Below are 17,523 nucleotides of genomic sequence, written 5' to 3' on the forward strand. Positions count from 1 at the left end.
ATCATACTCCACAATGCGACTGCACAAACCCCGTGAGACATTAGAATATTATATTGAACTGGCTTTAAGTTTGTCGGGGTCCCCTTTCACCGTAGACAAGGGGGAGGACATCCCTAAATTTTAGGGGTGGGGGCAGACACCACTGTAACACTGGGCTTAATGGTGTTCTTCTCAAATGCCCCCCGTTGGTATGCCAAGTTATGCCTGACCCAAGTGGCCACAACCAGCCCTCCAACTCACAATATGGTCACCGCCAGTCTGCCACCAGCTCACAAGATTCCTGTTCCAAGTTTGTTCCTGTCATAGTTCCAGTCCAAGTTCCTGTTCCTAAAATGCCATCACCTGAGCAAGAGTTGCCAGAGCTGCTACCACTGCCACAGCTGTTACTGCCAGAGTTGCCACCGCCAACTCCGTCACTGCCAGATCCGTCACTGCCAGATCCTCCATAACTGCCAGAGCTGCCAGATCCACCGTCACTGCCAGGTCTTTTAGAGTTGTCAGATCCCTTTCCTGAGTCCCCGGCACCAGATCCTCCTGAAATCCCTGAATGGCAGACGCCAGATTCTCTTGAATCTCCTTAATGGCAGGCTCTAGATCCTCTCGAATTCCACGAATGGCCAGGGGCGCCAGATCCTCTTGAACTTCCCAAATAGTCAGGGGTGCCAGATCCTCTCGAATTCCCCGGATGGCCAGGTGCACCATGCACCTGAATTCCCTTAATGGCGAGAGGTGCCAGATCCACTTAAGTGGCCAGGCGTGCCAGATCCTCTTGATTGGCCAGGGGTGCCAGATCCTCCTGAAGTCCATGAATAGCCAGAGGCGCCAGATCCTCCTGAATTCCCTGAATGGCCAGTGCCGCCACCTGAGTCAAACAAAAGGCCAGAGCCGCCACCAGAGTCCCACAAATGGCTGCCAGAGCTGTGTGACTTGCCAGAGCCGTGTGACTTTTTAATGCTTCCTGAACCAAAGCCCCCTGACTTACTGGGGTTATATGAACTGCCAGTGCTTCCTAAATCAAAGCCCCCTTACCCACTGGTGTTATACAAACTTCCAGTGACTCCTAAACCAAAGTCTCCTGACCCTCTGGGGTTAAATAAACTGCCAGTGCCTTCTGAACCTAAGCCTCCTGACCCACTGGGGTTTGATGAACTGCCAGTGCCTGCTGAACCTGAGCTCCCAGATTTACTGCAAGTCCACACACCAGGCTCTCTGCAGGTCCAGGCTCCAGGTACATCTCCGCTGCATGGTCCTGGCCCTCGGTCCCACCCCCTGTTCCACTTCCTCATCACCTTCCTCCTGGACTGCAGTGGGAGTGTCTGGAAGCCGCTCTTGGAGAGGGGGCTCTGTCACAGTCATCAGCAATCTAGCCCATGCAGATCGCTTAAGAACTACAAATTTGCTAGCAAAAGAACTACAAGTTTGAGTCAAGCACCACTCACACCCCTGGCTTAGATCCTGTCTGATTGCAAACACTCACAGCTGAAGCCACTTATTAACTGATTACTGGGCTATTTATACAGCACACAAACACATTCCATCGCGTTTCCAATCCTTGCCTTCCGTGATTGTGAACTTGTTTTGTTTGTTTTACCCAGTCTGCTGCTTGTCTTTTGACCATCTGCCTGTTATATGACTACGACTCTGGAATTACCCGTATACATCTGTTTGCTCCTTTAATGTTGACTGTTGCTTGCCTGACCATGTCTGTTCATCAAACCCAACGTTTGGATCCACATTCCCTTTGTCCAGCGTCACTGTCACATTACAACAGCACAGCATTAATTTATCTTGAGAATGATAGAAACAAGACATGCACAGTGACCAGAAGGATTTTGAGCTATTCTTCTTGCAGATTAGTCTGCCTGATCTCAGAAGGAAACTTGACTATTTTACATTTTATCAGTTTTTTTTGACTACTTCATATGAGTACTGTCATACAAAAATGTATGATTTTAAAAAGGAGGCGTGACACTCTGTCACTGAGGAATAAGCAAATCATCTTAAATTACATGAATGAGATCATACAAAATAATACAAATTAACCACTAAATCAAAAAAGTTACAAATTGCCATGAGATTGTGTTGGAATAGTGGTCAGGTCACTACAAGATGTTGTTGTAAGAAAACAATTCCAGAATCGCTCCTCCAAATCACCCCAAAGTGGCTCAATAATATTTGGTTCTGGTGACTGTGCAAGCCTAGGGAGATGTTCAACTTCACTTTCATGTTCATCAAACCACTCTGTCACACAGTCTTGCTGTGTGCATTGGTGCATTATCATCCTGATACATGGCCCAACTTTCAGGATACAATGTTTGAACCAATGGGTGCAGATGGTACTCCCGACTGTACAGGACTCCTCGGCAGTGATGCACCCATCTAGCACAAGTATTGGACCCTGGATATTGCAGGCCAATACATTACTGATCTACCCCTATGTGTCACTTTGGGCATGCAACAGTTTGAGTGGTACTCTTCTTTGGGGCTTCTCCACACTGTAACTCTCCCAGATGTGGGAAAGACAGACAAAAAAGGTGGACTCATCAGCCCAAAATTTTCTCTACTGGCACCATTGAAACCGACGTTTGGCATTGGCATGAGTAACCAGAAATTTGTCTATAGCAGCCCTGCCATGTATATTGTCCATGTAGAGCTCTCAACAAACAGTTTTAGTGGAAACAGGAGATTTGAGGTGCACCTTTAATTCTGCAGTGAGTTGTGCAGCAGTGATTTTATGTTTTTGGATACAATGTGAGTTAGACCCAGGCATCCCTTTCAGACAGATTTTTCTTGGGATGTGGTTTGTCCTTCTTGGTAGTATGCTGACATTACCCTGGATACCGTGGCTCTTGATACATCAAAAAGGCTCTCTGTCTTGGTCACAGATATGCCAGCGAGACACACACCAACAATTAGTTCTTTTTTGATAAGTCACCCATAATGTTGTGTGCATTGCAATATTTTTAGCAAAAATGTTATTCCTCTCCTAATTAAGCCTTCACACTCTGCTAACTGGTGAATTGTGCAATCAATGAAGATTGGCCAGCAGGCTAGTCAAATTCAGCCTTGAAACCTCCAACACTAAATTGGCCACTGTTTCAGTTTCATTGTCCAATCCTTGAATATGTACCAGATTAGTTTAAATACCAATTCCCAATATTAACTACCTGCGTATAACCTGATTATTAAGATATTGGCTGTTTACAAGTAATTTTAATATAAAGTAACTTATTTTACATCCCTAATCCTATTTAATACCCAAACCCAACAACGTACTACCTTCCTTACTACTGTTAAGCAGCATATTAGTTCTTCATTGAACTAAAAATCAAGACAATGGTTTGTTGATAGCAAGAATTGCACTATAAAATAAAGTGTAACCTTTATTTTAAACAAGCTCGTTACAAAATGTTGTTGATGAGTGAATAATTAATCCCAAGAATATTTCTTAGAGATTTCCCTAATGAGAAATCACAAGCTATAAAACCAAGCAAGATCTCACCAGTTTCTCGCACACTCCTGTGGATGCACTGTTTATTGTCATTTTTCTGACTGTGGCTGAAATGATGATTGAAATGCTTGGTTTATGTTTTACTAACTAATAAAAGTCTTATTGTTCTGTTACAGTAATCTAGGTTGTACTGCATAATGTATGCTTATTTCATGTGAACTGAAGAACTGTGGCCAAAATATTATAATGGATAACATGTCTTATCCTGTGATACTGACACTTATGGTGCCAAAAGAAACTAAACTATATAGACATATATATTTTATTTGTTTTCTTGTCTTATATCTCCTAATATTGTCTATTAATATTTGTCTTGTTATGGTCATTATCATGGAGAAAGTTCTTCATGAACCAATGTACATCTTCTTATGTCATCTGTGTATAAATGGTGTTTATGGAGCAACAGGATTCTACCCTAAAATTCTGTCTGATTTAATATTGGATTCATACGTGATTTCCTCTCACATGTGTGCTCTGCAAACCTATGTTATCTACAGTTCTTTACTGTCTGAGATCACAATATTAACAGTGATGTCTTACGATAGATATGTAGCCATATGTAAACCTTTAGATTATCATTCCAGTCTAACCAAAAATACCTGTGTGAAATTAATTCTGTTCTCATGGATTGTTCCCACCAGCTTCTCAGTTGCATCAGTCCTGTTGTCAAATTTGAGGGCTTTTTGTAAATATCACATTGACAAGTTATATTGTGACAACTGGTCGATTGTAAAACTGTCTTGTGTATCATCTTTTGTTAATAACGTCTTTGGATATGGTATCGCTGTAATATTTTTTAGCTTTGTAGTTCTTATTATATTTTCCTACATTAAACTGGTCGCTGCATGTAAAGCATCTTTAGAAAACAGAAAGAAATTCTGGCAAACATGTCTGCCACACATATTTTCACTGATTAATTTTACTTTTGCTTTTCTTTTTGATTTTATGTACAATAGATATGGTTCAAAAGACATTCCAGAGAGTTTGCGGCATTTTTTAGCTTTAGAGCTGGTGATTGTTCCACCTCTGTTTAATCCTCTAATGTATGGGTTAAATATTCGAGCAGTGCGCAAAAGAGTTTTTACTTCATGTGGGGCAGCAAAAGTAAACATTTTGGAAAAAGTCCACAAATTTATTATGCATTAAATGCAATGCATGGGGGTTGAAATGCTTATTTAGATTTAAAACTAAAATACAACAAACTGTGAGAAAGTTTGTAATTTTAAAAAATAATGTTTTCTAGTGTGATGTATGTACAAATTGTATTAATAATAATAAAAAGTCGTGATTCTAATAAATTCTCAGCCTAATATTGTCATATACATACACACACTGTTCAGCACATATAAGTACGCCCCACACAAATCTATCTTTTAATTTAATATTTTTAATAGGAAGTTATAAAATATTATATTTGTGTATAAACAGTTGATTAGTCAGTACTGAAGCCAAATCTGGAGCTTTCATTCATTCATTCATTTTCTTTTCGGCTTAATCGCTTTATTAATCTGGGGTGGCCACAGCGGAATGAACCGCCAACTTATCCAGCATATGTTTTATGCGGTGGATGCCCTTCCAGCTGTAACTCATCACTTGTGGGTGAAACCGGAGCACTCGGAGGAAACCCACGCAAATGCAGGGAGAACATGCAAACTCCACACAGAAATGCCAACTGACCCAGCCGAGGCTCGAACCAGCAACCTTCCTACTGTAAGGTGACAACACTACCTGCTGCGATATCGCGTTGCCCCAAATACAAAAAACTTACCATAATGGTCCAAAATCTAGTACACCCAAATTTATGTTATAGAAAAATATTTTCCTCCAGTTTTCATCCGGGTGCTACGGTTTCTCCCTAAGTCCAAAGACATGTGCTATAGGTAAACTGGGTGAACTAAATTGCCTGTAGTGTATGGTGTTTCCAAGTGATGGATTACGGCTGGAAGGGCATCCACTGTGTAAAACATAAGCTGGATAAGTTGGTGGTTCATTCCGCTGTGGAAACTAAGCTGAAAAGAAAATGAATGAATGAATGAATATCTGTTTATTAAATCTGTTTTGTTTAAATGCACCAAAATAAATAGCTTATTCACTGAGAAATGGATAAAAATGTTTATTTTAATGATAGTTTTAATAATTATTTTAATAACTTTAGATACTCAGTGAAAGCAATGTAATCTCTCTGAAAGAATGTGCCATTCAAAGCTTTGCAATTTTCACTTATGCAATTAGGGGGTGAAGCGTTGGCACAGTAGGTAGTGCTGTCACCTCACAGTTGGCATTTCTGTGTGGAGTTTGCATGTTCTCCCCACGTTAGCGTGGGTTTCCTCCGAGTGCTCTGGTTTCCTCCACAAGTCCAAAGACATGCTGTACAGGTGAATTGGGTAAGCTAATTTGTATCTGTGTAAATGAAAGTGTATGAGTGTTCCCAGTAATGGGTTGCAGCTGGAAGGGCATCCGCTGCGTAAAACACATGCTGGATAAATTGGTGTTTCATTCCACTGTGGCGACCCCAGATTATGAAAGGACTAAGCCAAAAAGATAATGAATGACTTATGCAATTGGAGAGTTTACTAATCTAAGCATGATGGAGTTTGATAGATTGCTTTCAATTTAAAGTGCAAAGGCTTAACTAGGTTAATTAGGTTAACTAGATTTGTTAGGCTAATTAGGGAAGTAATTGTATAACGATGGTTTGTTTTGTAGATTATCTGAAAAAAAAATGGCTTAAGAGGGCAAATAATAGTCAAATAATATTGACCTTTAAAATTAAAAACTGCTTTTATTGTAGCCTAAATAAAAGAAATACGATTTTTTCCAGAAGAAAAAAAATATTAACAAATTGTGAAAATCACTTGCTCTGTTTTTCATAATTTGTAAAATATTTAAAAATAAATAATAAAATCACAGGAGGGCTAATAATTTTGACTTTAACTGTATATAAGCAATTTGTAAACATTATATGTTTATAACATTACATTACGTACAGTGTGAATGTTAATGTATTCAGGTTTAGGCTTTTCTTATAAAATTTGTAATAATTGTATTATCATCTACACAACATCCACATCTGAATTTCACATGTATCCCATTCCAAACATTCCAAAAAAAGTAAATAGATTTTCTCTTTATCATTGCTTTTATTTTATTTTATAACCTCAACTGGCCTTGAATTTTTATTCTTGTCTTCCCCCTTCTACATCCGCCAATGCAGTCTGTGGCAGCACTGAATGAAAGTATATTTTGTACAATCTTAAAGTTATCCAAATGATAAATTGTTAAATAGGTGGCACAATGGCTCAGTGATAAGCACTCTATATCAAGAACATTGCTGGTTCAAGTCCAAGCTGGGCCAGGAGGTCTTTCTGAGAAGAGTTTGCATGTTCTCCCCGTCTGTTTCTTCCAGGTGCTCTGGTTTCCACTACAGCCCAATACTTATTCAGTATAAGTGCATTGGGTAAACTAAAATTGGTCATTGTGTATGTGTGTGTGACAATGAGTTTGTGTGTGAATGAGTGGTGTTTCCCAATGCTGGGTAGTGGCTTAAAGGGCATCCGCTGCATAATTCTGCTGTGATGTCCGCTGATAAATTAAGGAAAATTAGTAATTTGACAAACTTTTAAAATCCCTTTCAGTAATTTCATGCCCAGGAAACAGATTGCAAGTTTAGAATGCTTAGGTCGTTATTATTATATTAATGTTAACCAGCAGGGCAGTCAATTTGTACATAAATTCTAATTCTAAGGCGTTTGAAGGCAGTATTAATATGCAGCCAAGCTCCATGCCATCAAGATTAACCCAAAGACATGACTTTTCCATCTATTTGGTTGCTGATTGAAATTTTAAATGCACAACATCAGTGATGTCTCAGAAATTACTACTGTCTGCACACATCAAAGCTGTCATTGTTAAAAACCTGTCACTTTGGGTCAATAGAGCATATTATGGGTTTACTGTTGTCATGTAAATTTGGGAAATATTTTTATAAAAAACTTTTTTTCCTAAAAAAGTCACGTATAGTACATTAAAAGTTATTATCAATATCAATACTTGCAACTTTCAAAGGACTGATAAACCCATCCCATCCTCTGACCCTGTGCTATAAAAATAACATGTACAAGCGATTCAGCCACATTTATCCGGCAATCTCCCTCAGAGTACAGAACAATATACTGTAGGAACCATTTTTATTATACTGTAGGACTTTCCAGAGCACATCAACATTTTAACACTCTCGTTTAGTGTTTCAGGTACAAACCTCTCAGTTCAGTTAGACAGCTTTTGAATATTCTCTCTTCTGCATATTTGACTGTAAATATAATAATAAGAAAATGTGACAATGCTGGTTATAATATGAATTTTCCCTTCTTTTTGGATTAGTGTCTGGTCTTCATTAGTCTGTCAAGTGGAATGGACAACAATTCCTCTTTCTCCATGTTCTCTCTCACCGCTCTGAATGGCAGCAGATCCAGCAGGATCACAATTGTTTCCTTTGCCCTGCCAGGTTACTTTATCACCATTTTTGTCAACACACTCTTGATTTTGATAATTGTTCTGGAGAAAGTTCTCCACCAGCCTATGTATATTTTTCTGTGCAACTTATGTATGAATGGATTATATGGAGCCACAGGATTTTATCCACCCCTGCTGTATTATTTACTCAGTGAAAGCAATGTAATCTCTCTGAAAGAATGTGCCATTCAAAGCTTTGCCATCTTTACTTATGCAATTGGTGAGTTTACTAATCTAAGCGTGATGGCGTTCGATAGATACTTAGCAATCTGTAGACCATTATACTATCATAATATCATGACAACTGTCACTGTTTGGAGGCTATTGACTTTCATTTGGATGTTTCCCTGCTGCACTGCAATACTGCTTATACTTATGACACTCAGATTTCCCATCTGCATAAAAAAAAATAAGCAAACTGTACTGTGAAACCTGGGTTCTGGAGAGACTCGTCTGTGGCGTGGACACTGCTCAGTTTGTGTTCAATGGAATATTAACATGTGCTGTTAATGCTCTGGTATGGTTCGTGTTTTTGTCTTATATAAATATACTGGTTGCTTGTAAGCACTCTGTTCAAAACCACAAGAAATTTATAAGCACATGCTTGCCACATCTGATAGCCTTTTTGAATTACGTCTTCTGGTCACTATTTAGTACCTTATACGAGCTGTTTGGAATAAGCAGTTTGTCTCAAGAGTTTAAGAACTTTTTGTCTGTTACCTTTATGATCATTCCACCTTTGATTAATCCTGTAATATATGGAATAGTTTTAACGCCTATTAGAACTAAAGCAAAACATGTATTCCAAAGCTTTAGACCAAAACATATTGATTAAGCATTGCTTTTTCACAAACGTTTTGCAGGAAAAAAGGTGCATCCATTACTTACTATTAGTCTGTGTTCAAACTGCATTTACATTTACAAACATGATTCGATATATATATATATATATATATATATATATATATATATATATATATATATATATATATATATATATATATATAAATGCCACTGTATGTAATTTAGTCATCAAAAGACTGGTTCTATATGTATTAGCCCTTTCTAGTGATTTAGATATGTACCAAGTTGTTGATCAATTACTGTACATGAAATGTACGACATCAGATATAGGAAAACACGGCCACCAACTCTTTAGAAAAGACTGTCTGTGCATTTAACTCACTTTATTAAAGTTTTGTCACAAAATGCTTGAAAATGGTCAAGAATGTGGCCAGACTTAACAGAAAATTCATTATATCTCACCGATTATGAGAGCATTGTGCTAACTGGCTGTTCAATTTTGAATAAAATGTCAAATGATTTATTTGTTTATAAATCTTTAAGATCAAAAATTATCTCCTACTATCTGCTGGGGACATATCATCCTCAGGCCACATCCAACGTGAATAACTAACACATCTGTAGAAACATTTAAACATTACAGTACTATCATAATTTCTGTAAGCTAAAAAGGCCACTTATTTTGTAAAACATTTTATTTCTGTTATTATTTATACAGTTAAAACAGTCAACAATGCACATATTTGCAAATAAGTCATCTGGAAGTACTGTATATGGGTAACAGTGGGTAAATACTGCAAGTATTGAATATGTCAACATTTTTCTTATAATATATTGGTGGTGTGTCCCATTTTGAAAACAACCAATGTTCATATTTACAAAGAAAAAAATAGTAACTTTGTAAATTTAGTTGTGTAATAAAATGAAATGGTGCAAGAAAAAAGTATTGAATACATGGAGAAAGGGAGGTGTAAAAAAGGCATGCAAAGCGCAAACAGCAGTTGGAATCTCTCAGTAGTTAATCAGCAACCCTGGCCCTCAGAAGTGTAAATGAATATAAGCTGTTTCAAAAATTCATTCATTCATTCATTTTCTTGTCAGCTTAGTCCCTTTATTAATCCGGGGTCGCCACAGCGGAATGAATTGCCAACTTATCCAGCAAGTTTTGCCTACCCAATTCACCTGTATCGCATGTCTTTGGACTGTGGGGGAAACCGGAGCACCCGGAGGAAACCCGAAGGCAGGGAGAACATGCAAACTCCACACAGAAACGCCAACTGAGCTGAGGTTCGAACCAGCGACCCATCAACCTTCTTGCTGTGAGGCGACAGCACTACCTACTGCGCCACTGCCTCGCCCCTGTTTCAAAAAAATAAATAATTGTGACATGTTCAATGCTTACCTGTTGTGTGTGTATATAATTGTACTTTTACTTTATTTTTCACTTATTTAAATGTTATTTCTGACCTCCTGTGTCAATATTTACCCTGAGCTTATGTAAACCACAAAAAATCCTTGTGTGTTTGCACACATTTGGCAATTATGCTGATGTAGAATAAAATGTAAAGGGCTTTAAACTTTTTTCTGGATTAGTCTTTCTTTATTTAACTGGCTAAGAACACAAACTAAAGAGCCGGGGGGAGGGGGTAGATGTGCAGGGATGGGGGGTGGAAGGGGGTTTGTTACACAAACTGAAGACTGAGGAGGAAGGGTAAAATTCCAGGAGTTTTCTGGGAGACAGAACAAAATGGGAGATGGGTCTGAAATACAGGAAACTCCCGAGAAAAACAGGAGTGTTGGCAGGTATGTTCATACTGTGATCAGTATCCTTTATGGAGATCAGCGTCGCCCTGTCAACACAACAGAAATACCTGGGGAACATCACTAGCCAATCTGTCAAGGCTGATATTAATCAAGCCACCCCATAAAAGAAAGGCTCAGAGACCCAATAGATGAGCCATGACTTCATTACATTAATGCTTACTTGTTTCTCCATTTTCCTCAGATGATACGCTGTAACCCCTTGACCTAAAGAGGAAAGCACTGGACACCACGACCTGGAGAGGAAAGGGAGGACATCCAATGCACCTGAGCACTCTCACCTGTTTTATTGCAAAACTCAATAAATAAATCTACCCTCCAGGGTTTCACTCACAGTTCTGCCTCACAGTGGTAGAGATTGCGAAAGAAGATCCCGGTGAAGTAGACCGATAAATGCAGCTTTACCCTTCACACTGTTTGTTTACAATGCCATCTTAGATTTCTCATATCCGTTTTTCATTCACAGGTGTGCTCCTCCCCAAGAAAAGATGAAGGAGATCCTACAACTCATGGACCTTAGCATCCACAAGCAACAGTTCTTCAAACACTGTTGACCGACAGGGCCAAAAAGAGAACATGCAAGTAGGATACTACCAAAATTACTGCATGTGATGATGATAAAGAATACTTGAATATGTTTGAGGTTATAGCGACCACTAAAGGATGGGAGAAGGAGTTCTGGGTAAAAGCGTTGGCACCCCTGTTGACTGGCGAGGCAAAAAGAGAGTACTTTTCAATACCCACAGCATCAGTAGAAAACTACGAAGAGATAAAAAAAAAAAAAATTTAACTTGTGTGGGCCCCAACAACTTGTGTGTCGCCAGCCTCCCCGGGTTTAAGCAGGAGAAAAGGTGAGGCTCCTGCAGCATTGGCTGTTGGATAAGTCACCTACCATGAGTCGGGAAGCTGAGTGAATGGTAATCAACCGGTTCCTTAGTGCCCTCCCATGCTACATGTAGCAGGCGGTCAGCATGAGAAAACAGATGACGGTGTAAGAGCAGGTGGATGCCATCGAGCCGGCGGATATGGCTTATCAACAGGACACCAGGGAGAGTGCGCAGCCATTTCCTTGCATGGTGATCCAGGAGCTACACGTTCTAGAGGGCACCCAGAGACCAGTAGATAGGCCGACACTGTTATTGCCCTACAACGAGTCCATTCCCTAGGATACACCATCTTCTTTAGTCAGGAAACGGTTGGCATCGTCCATCAGGAGGCACCCCGAGAAGCCCCAGACGTAAACATAGAGCTCGATGGACAAAACCACCGTGCCCTTCTGGATTAAAGAAGTGCAGTCAGTCTGACACACAAGAGAATTCGATGCCCCCTGGTAATCAGAAAATGATCAATCCCAATAATGTGTGTTCACGGCGATACTCACTATGTGCTTACACGAAGGATGAACATCAGAATGGGAGCTGAGTCCTAGCAGGTGGAGGCAGGGTTTCTAAAAGATTTACCGTCTTGTTGGGATGTGACTGGTCGAGACTGAAAAGATCAATGGTGCTTGCCTTGCAGCCTACCAATCCACATGGATGCTGTCGTCAGAGACAGTCGTAGGGGGAGGAACATCAGCTGGCCCTTCTGACATCAAATAATAGGAGAGATCATGAACCTCCCTCCCATAATTCTAATCTGTCCTAGGATATGTTCCAACAGGTCATGGGAGGGTGCTCTTTAGGTAAGGAGCAGAAGGAGGACGATCATCTAAAACACTGCAGGGTACAAATCCACCAGATAGAGGTCAAAGATGTTTATTCTGCTCCCCATCCTCTCCCACATTTTATAGTGTAGAACAGCCTGCTTTACTGTGTCACTCAAAAATGAAGAAAGAGGTGATCCTGGAGTTGGCTTACTCCCGTTCTCTGCTAGGTCATTTGGGGGCCAAAACACCATTGAAATGATCGAGACCGGTTTTATCAGCCCAGCCTGGAGGCAAGAAAGATTTACAAAAAAGACCTACTCCTTCCGTATGTTCTCTTCTGGAAAAGGGAAGTTCCCCAAGCCTCAAAAGAATTTACCTCTTCAAGCTCTTTTTTGGGTGCCAACCAAGAGGTCTCCTCCATGTGGGAGCCAAGAAGCAGCAGTCGGCAGCTCATCAAACGGTGGTCAAGCATGTGCGAGAGATGAGGGAAAGGATTGACCGCGTCATGCTATTTGTCCAGGAGCACCTGGTGAAGGCCCAACAATCTCAGCAACGGCACTACAACCAGGAGAATCCCAACTACAGGGATACCAGCAGGGAATTAAGGTTATGGCCATGGTTACCAATGCTGCTTGTAAGTTCCTGACGACATGACAAGGCCCTTACATCGTTGGAACTGTAAACTACCAAGTAAAGCAACCAGGAAGAAGACAGTCAAATCTTACCATGTGAACCTCCTAAAGTGGTGGGCAGGGATCTAAGACCAGGTAGCTACCTTACACTCACCGAATCTATGGTGGCGGACACCTACCCAGAGCTGTCCGCCACCCAGAAGTCAGAGCTGAGACAACTAGTTGTTAGTTACAGAATGTATTCCCAGTGACCCCTGGCCACACCAACCTCCTCCAACATGACATCCAAACGCCCCCTGAAGTCATCATCAGACATCAGTCCTATCGAGTCCCAGAGACCCATTGACAGGCTATAGAGGAGGAATTCCAAAAGATGCCCAAGCTGGGGATGATTTAACCAACTCGGAGTCCATGGTTTAGACTGATTGTCCTAGTCCTGATAATGAATGGTTCAGTGATGATTACCAGAGGCTCAATAAATTCTCTGATTTTGACAACTATCCCATACCCAGAGTGAGCTCCTGTTGTGCCTGGGAAGGGCCCAGTAAATCACCACACTCGACCATATTAAATGTTATTGGCAAGTCCCCCTCTCTGAAACTATAAAACCCAAGACTGCTTTCTCGACCCCCAATGGACACTGGCAAAACCTGACCCTTCCTTTAGGCCTCCATCAGGCTCCAGCCACCTTCCAGAAACTCATAGACATGCTAATGCTAATACTTGATGCCGAGACCCCATCAAGTGTAGGTCGCAACCTACCTCAATGGCGGGGTAATCCCCTTGGAGGCATGGAAGAAATACAGGAGGGTGTTGTTCGAACTTTACAAGCCTGGACTGATATACCTTTTTCTATAGCTGTCCCTCTGACAAATGGGACCAGAATGGGGTAACCAGAAATGGTATGCTGGATGCTTCCAACAGGGGATTGGGGACTGTCCTCTCCCAAATAACCAAGGGTGAGGTGTATCTCATATACAGATTAGCTTCTTTCTGCCAACACAATTGAAACACCCGGGGATCATCACTAAGGGCCAATCGCCCACCCTATAAAAAAAAGAGTCTAAGAGACCCAAGAGGTGAGCCACAACTCCTTTACAAATGCTTACCTGATTCTCTATTTTCCCCAGTTGATACATTGTGGTCGCTTGATCCGAGGAGGAAAGCACTGGACACTGCAACCTGAAGAAGAAAGGAAGGAGAACACCCAAAGCACTTGTACTTAACATACCTGTTTTATTGCATGATTGTAAATAAATCTACCCTATGGGGTGTCACTCACAGTTCTGCCTTGTCATGTGCTTTTTCACCAATTCACAATACATATTGTTAGCCAAGCCAGAACATTTTTGATTTCCATTAGAAATTAAAAGTTGATTTTTATAGTCAACAACTATAAGTTATGCAATACCAAGGTTATGCTTTCCAACAATGATGTATCTTCAGATACATCAGCTTATAAGAATGTTCTGTATATGCAAGGTTATGAATACCCCTGGCAATTCCATGTGTTCCTGAAAAAAACTGCACCTGAAGTAAAAGTGTGAGAACTCCTATGTATTATTTAATAAAATAGTGAAGTAGATTAGATTCAACTTTATTGTCATTACACATGTACAAGTACAATGCAACAAAATGCAGTTCGAAGTAATGATACCTGCCAACACTCCCATTTTCCCAGAAGTCGCCACACCTCCAATTTGTTATTTCTCTCAGTAAATGCATTTAATTTGTATGACTCAATCTAGTTATGAAAAAGCACTTATTGTCCCTGTTTGTTAAGTTGTCAGATCTTGAATAAAGCTCATCACCTGACATAATTGATGAAAAATTCAAACATCAAAACTTTTTTGTGGGGCACCACGCCAAATTTCATCCTGCCACAGCTACATTACAGCTTCTCATTCAAAACATTAAATTTTTTTAATAGCGGATGATAATTGCACCAAAACATATTAAAAAGTAAGTGAATTATAACAGCGCAAACTTTTCTGTAACAGTAGTAGTGCTGTGCGTCGTTTGTTTAACCCTTAAGATTACGTGATGACTGTCTGACTGACAGGTGCATGATGCGTGAGGCCAGCAAACATGACGTACTGTATAGCCGTTCACTTTACTTCAGGACACATTATTATCCCTCTGTAGGTCTATTAGAGACATTCATAAATATTCCTAGCAACTCTAATAAATGCTAGAGACATAAACGCACTAAATCTCACTTCAGCAGCGTTTATTTGAGAGCGCACAAGAAGATCGGCACGCAAGCAAAGAGATCCCCTGCTGTAGGCTATTACATAAATGCGATCTCGACTTCTAATACTGCGCTCACGACATTTGTCATTGAAATAACGCCACAGGTTGTTGGTAGATCTGTGTAAAAAAAGGCCTGCCGCCACAGCTGGAAGAAATCCTAGAGGACACACTGTACGATACAACCCAGTTGTGCTGTTAATTATTGTGCAGGCCGGATTTTAGCGGCAATGGTAGCAACGTCAGTAGAAGGTCTCCTGGAATGTGGAGGACAAATGTTGGCAGATATGGCAATCAGCCCTATTGCCCATGCCTAAATTTGCCACTGGCCACAAAGGTAAACAAGTAGACACAAAACATTGATCTGAGATGTAATAATTTACTAACTCTTTAATTAAATGTAAAGCTTGCAGAAAGAAAAAGAAAATAATCTTAACAAATGGCTTGATGATGCCTACACCCTACTTATTATTACTAATATGTTTTAAAATGGCACCAAACAATAAGAAGAGCAGTGTGCCAGATAAGGATATTTAGAGTTATTTATTAATGACCAAGATGAGTTTTAGTACCCAAATGAGCCTGTGTAATTAGTTTTAGCAGTTTTTATTGGAAAAAAAATATTGATTGGAATGTCATGACTGACCAATAAGAATCAAGTATTCCAGAGAGCCATGTAATAAATATTTTAAAGAAAAGAATAATTATTCCAGAATGAATTGATTGTTTTATTTTTAAACACTGTGATACGGTTTATAATAATTTCAAGTCATTCAAATAGAATTACAAAAATCTTTGATCTGATTTAATTTAATATTAATATTTCAATATCTATAAAGCCAAGGTAATTTTTGCATTGTATACCTATTCCTGAATTATCAAAGGACTATTAGATCATCATGATGTTTTGCTTATCTGAGTGTATATAAAGTTCTCTCATTCTGCCGTGAGTAGAGTGAAGGGTGGAACCCTTAAAGAGGTGTTCAGAAGTGTTCTCTGTGAGGAGAAGGAATGGAAAACATCTCCTCTTCCCACATTCTTACTGTCACAGCTCTGAATGACTGGGACTGGACCAGCAGGATCTTATTTTTTTCTTTTGCACTTCCTGGATACCTTCTAACTATCATTCTGAATGCCACCTTGATTATGATTATTGCATTTGAGAAAGCTCTCCATGAGCCCATGTACATTTTCCTGTGTAATCTGTGTATCAATGATCTATGTGGAATCACTGGGTTTTATCCCAGGGCATTGACATATTTACTTACAGAAAGAAATGTGATTTCTCATGAGGAATGTATTGTTCAAGGTCTTGTCATTGTCATATATGCAACTGGAGAATTCACAAGTTTAAGTGTCATGGCTGTTGATAGGTACATAGCCATATGTCGACCATTACATTATCATAGAATTATGTCGTCTTTCACTGTGCTGAGCCTGGTGACTTTTATTTGGGTATTTTCTTGCTTTGTGGGTCTAATGGCAATCTCATTGACTCTGAAGTATCCTATTTGCAGACACAACATTAACAAACTTTTCTGCGAACACCTTTCCTTGTTGAATCTTGCATGCAAACATGATATTTTTGAAGGAATTGTTAATGGATTTATCTTTATCATCATGAGTTTCCTTTTTGTTTTCGTTCTATTATCCTATTTAAAAATCATTCTTGCTTGTAGAAAATCTAAAGTAAGTCGAGAGAAGTTCTTCAGCACATGTATACCACACTTGATTTCCTTCCTCAACACAACCTGTGGTCTTTCTGATTCTCTATACACAAAATTTAACATAGATACACTGTCTCATGTAGAACATACTTTTTTGTCTATAATAATCCTGACTGTTCCCCCTTTTCTCAATCCTCTAATTTATGGTATAAAATTAGGTCCAATTAGAGCAAAAATATTGTATATTTTCCAAAGACCAAAAATTAAATAAATTGTATCTGTATGCTTTATACTGTGTTAGAGACTATTGAAAGCTGACTGTTTTTATCATAGTGCCACTTTATTAAAAGTGGCTGTGATTAAATGTTTTATTCTGAGCAGCTGAAACAACTGTTTTCATACATTGTTACATAATGTATAATGTCAATAAAAACAAACCAGACGTGTGTTTTTTGCATTATTACAGTATACTGTAGGTAATCATAAATACAGCTTAGCTGTACAGGGGGGAGCAATGACACCACTGAAATTCAACAGAAAAAATAAATATTAAAGCAATACCATCATGATGCCATCTTCTGGGAGAAACCTATTTTACATCTATGACTTTAATAGATTATTGGCAAGTCATTTTCTTTTTTCAAGTGTTTTTTTAACTGCCTCTTGCCAAAACAAAATCAG

At 39.4% G+C, this 17,523-nt stretch overlaps 4 protein-coding genes across 4 annotated transcripts in view; all 4 read left to right on the plus strand.

Moving 5' to 3' along the window:
* neu3.1 (sialidase 3 (membrane sialidase), tandem duplicate 1) overlaps positions 1–17,523 on the plus strand; it is a 150,523-nt gene that overhangs the window by 57,396 nt on the left and 75,604 nt on the right. The window lies entirely within an intron of this gene.
* or62a3 (odorant receptor, family 62, subfamily A, member 3) lies at positions 3,698–4,657 on the plus strand. Its single transcript, NM_001128412.1, is given in 1 exon segment — positions 3,698–4,657. A coding segment is annotated over 1 exon segment (960 nt).
* On the plus strand, positions 7,922–8,858 carry or61a1 (odorant receptor, family 61, subfamily A, member 1). The gene is given in 2 exon segments (NM_001130805.1): positions 7,922–8,424; positions 8,426–8,858. Coding segments are annotated over 2 exon segments (936 nt in total).
* or61c2 (odorant receptor, family 61, subfamily C, member 2) lies at positions 16,187–17,113 on the plus strand. Its single transcript, NM_001128403.1, is given in 1 exon segment — positions 16,187–17,113. A coding segment is annotated over 1 exon segment (927 nt).

The sequence above is a fragment of the Danio rerio genome, chromosome 21 (genome assembly GCF_049306965.1).
Source record: "Danio rerio strain Tuebingen ecotype United States chromosome 21, GRCz12tu, whole genome shotgun sequence".
Taxonomy (NCBI): domain Eukaryota; kingdom Metazoa; phylum Chordata; class Actinopteri; order Cypriniformes; family Danionidae; genus Danio; species Danio rerio.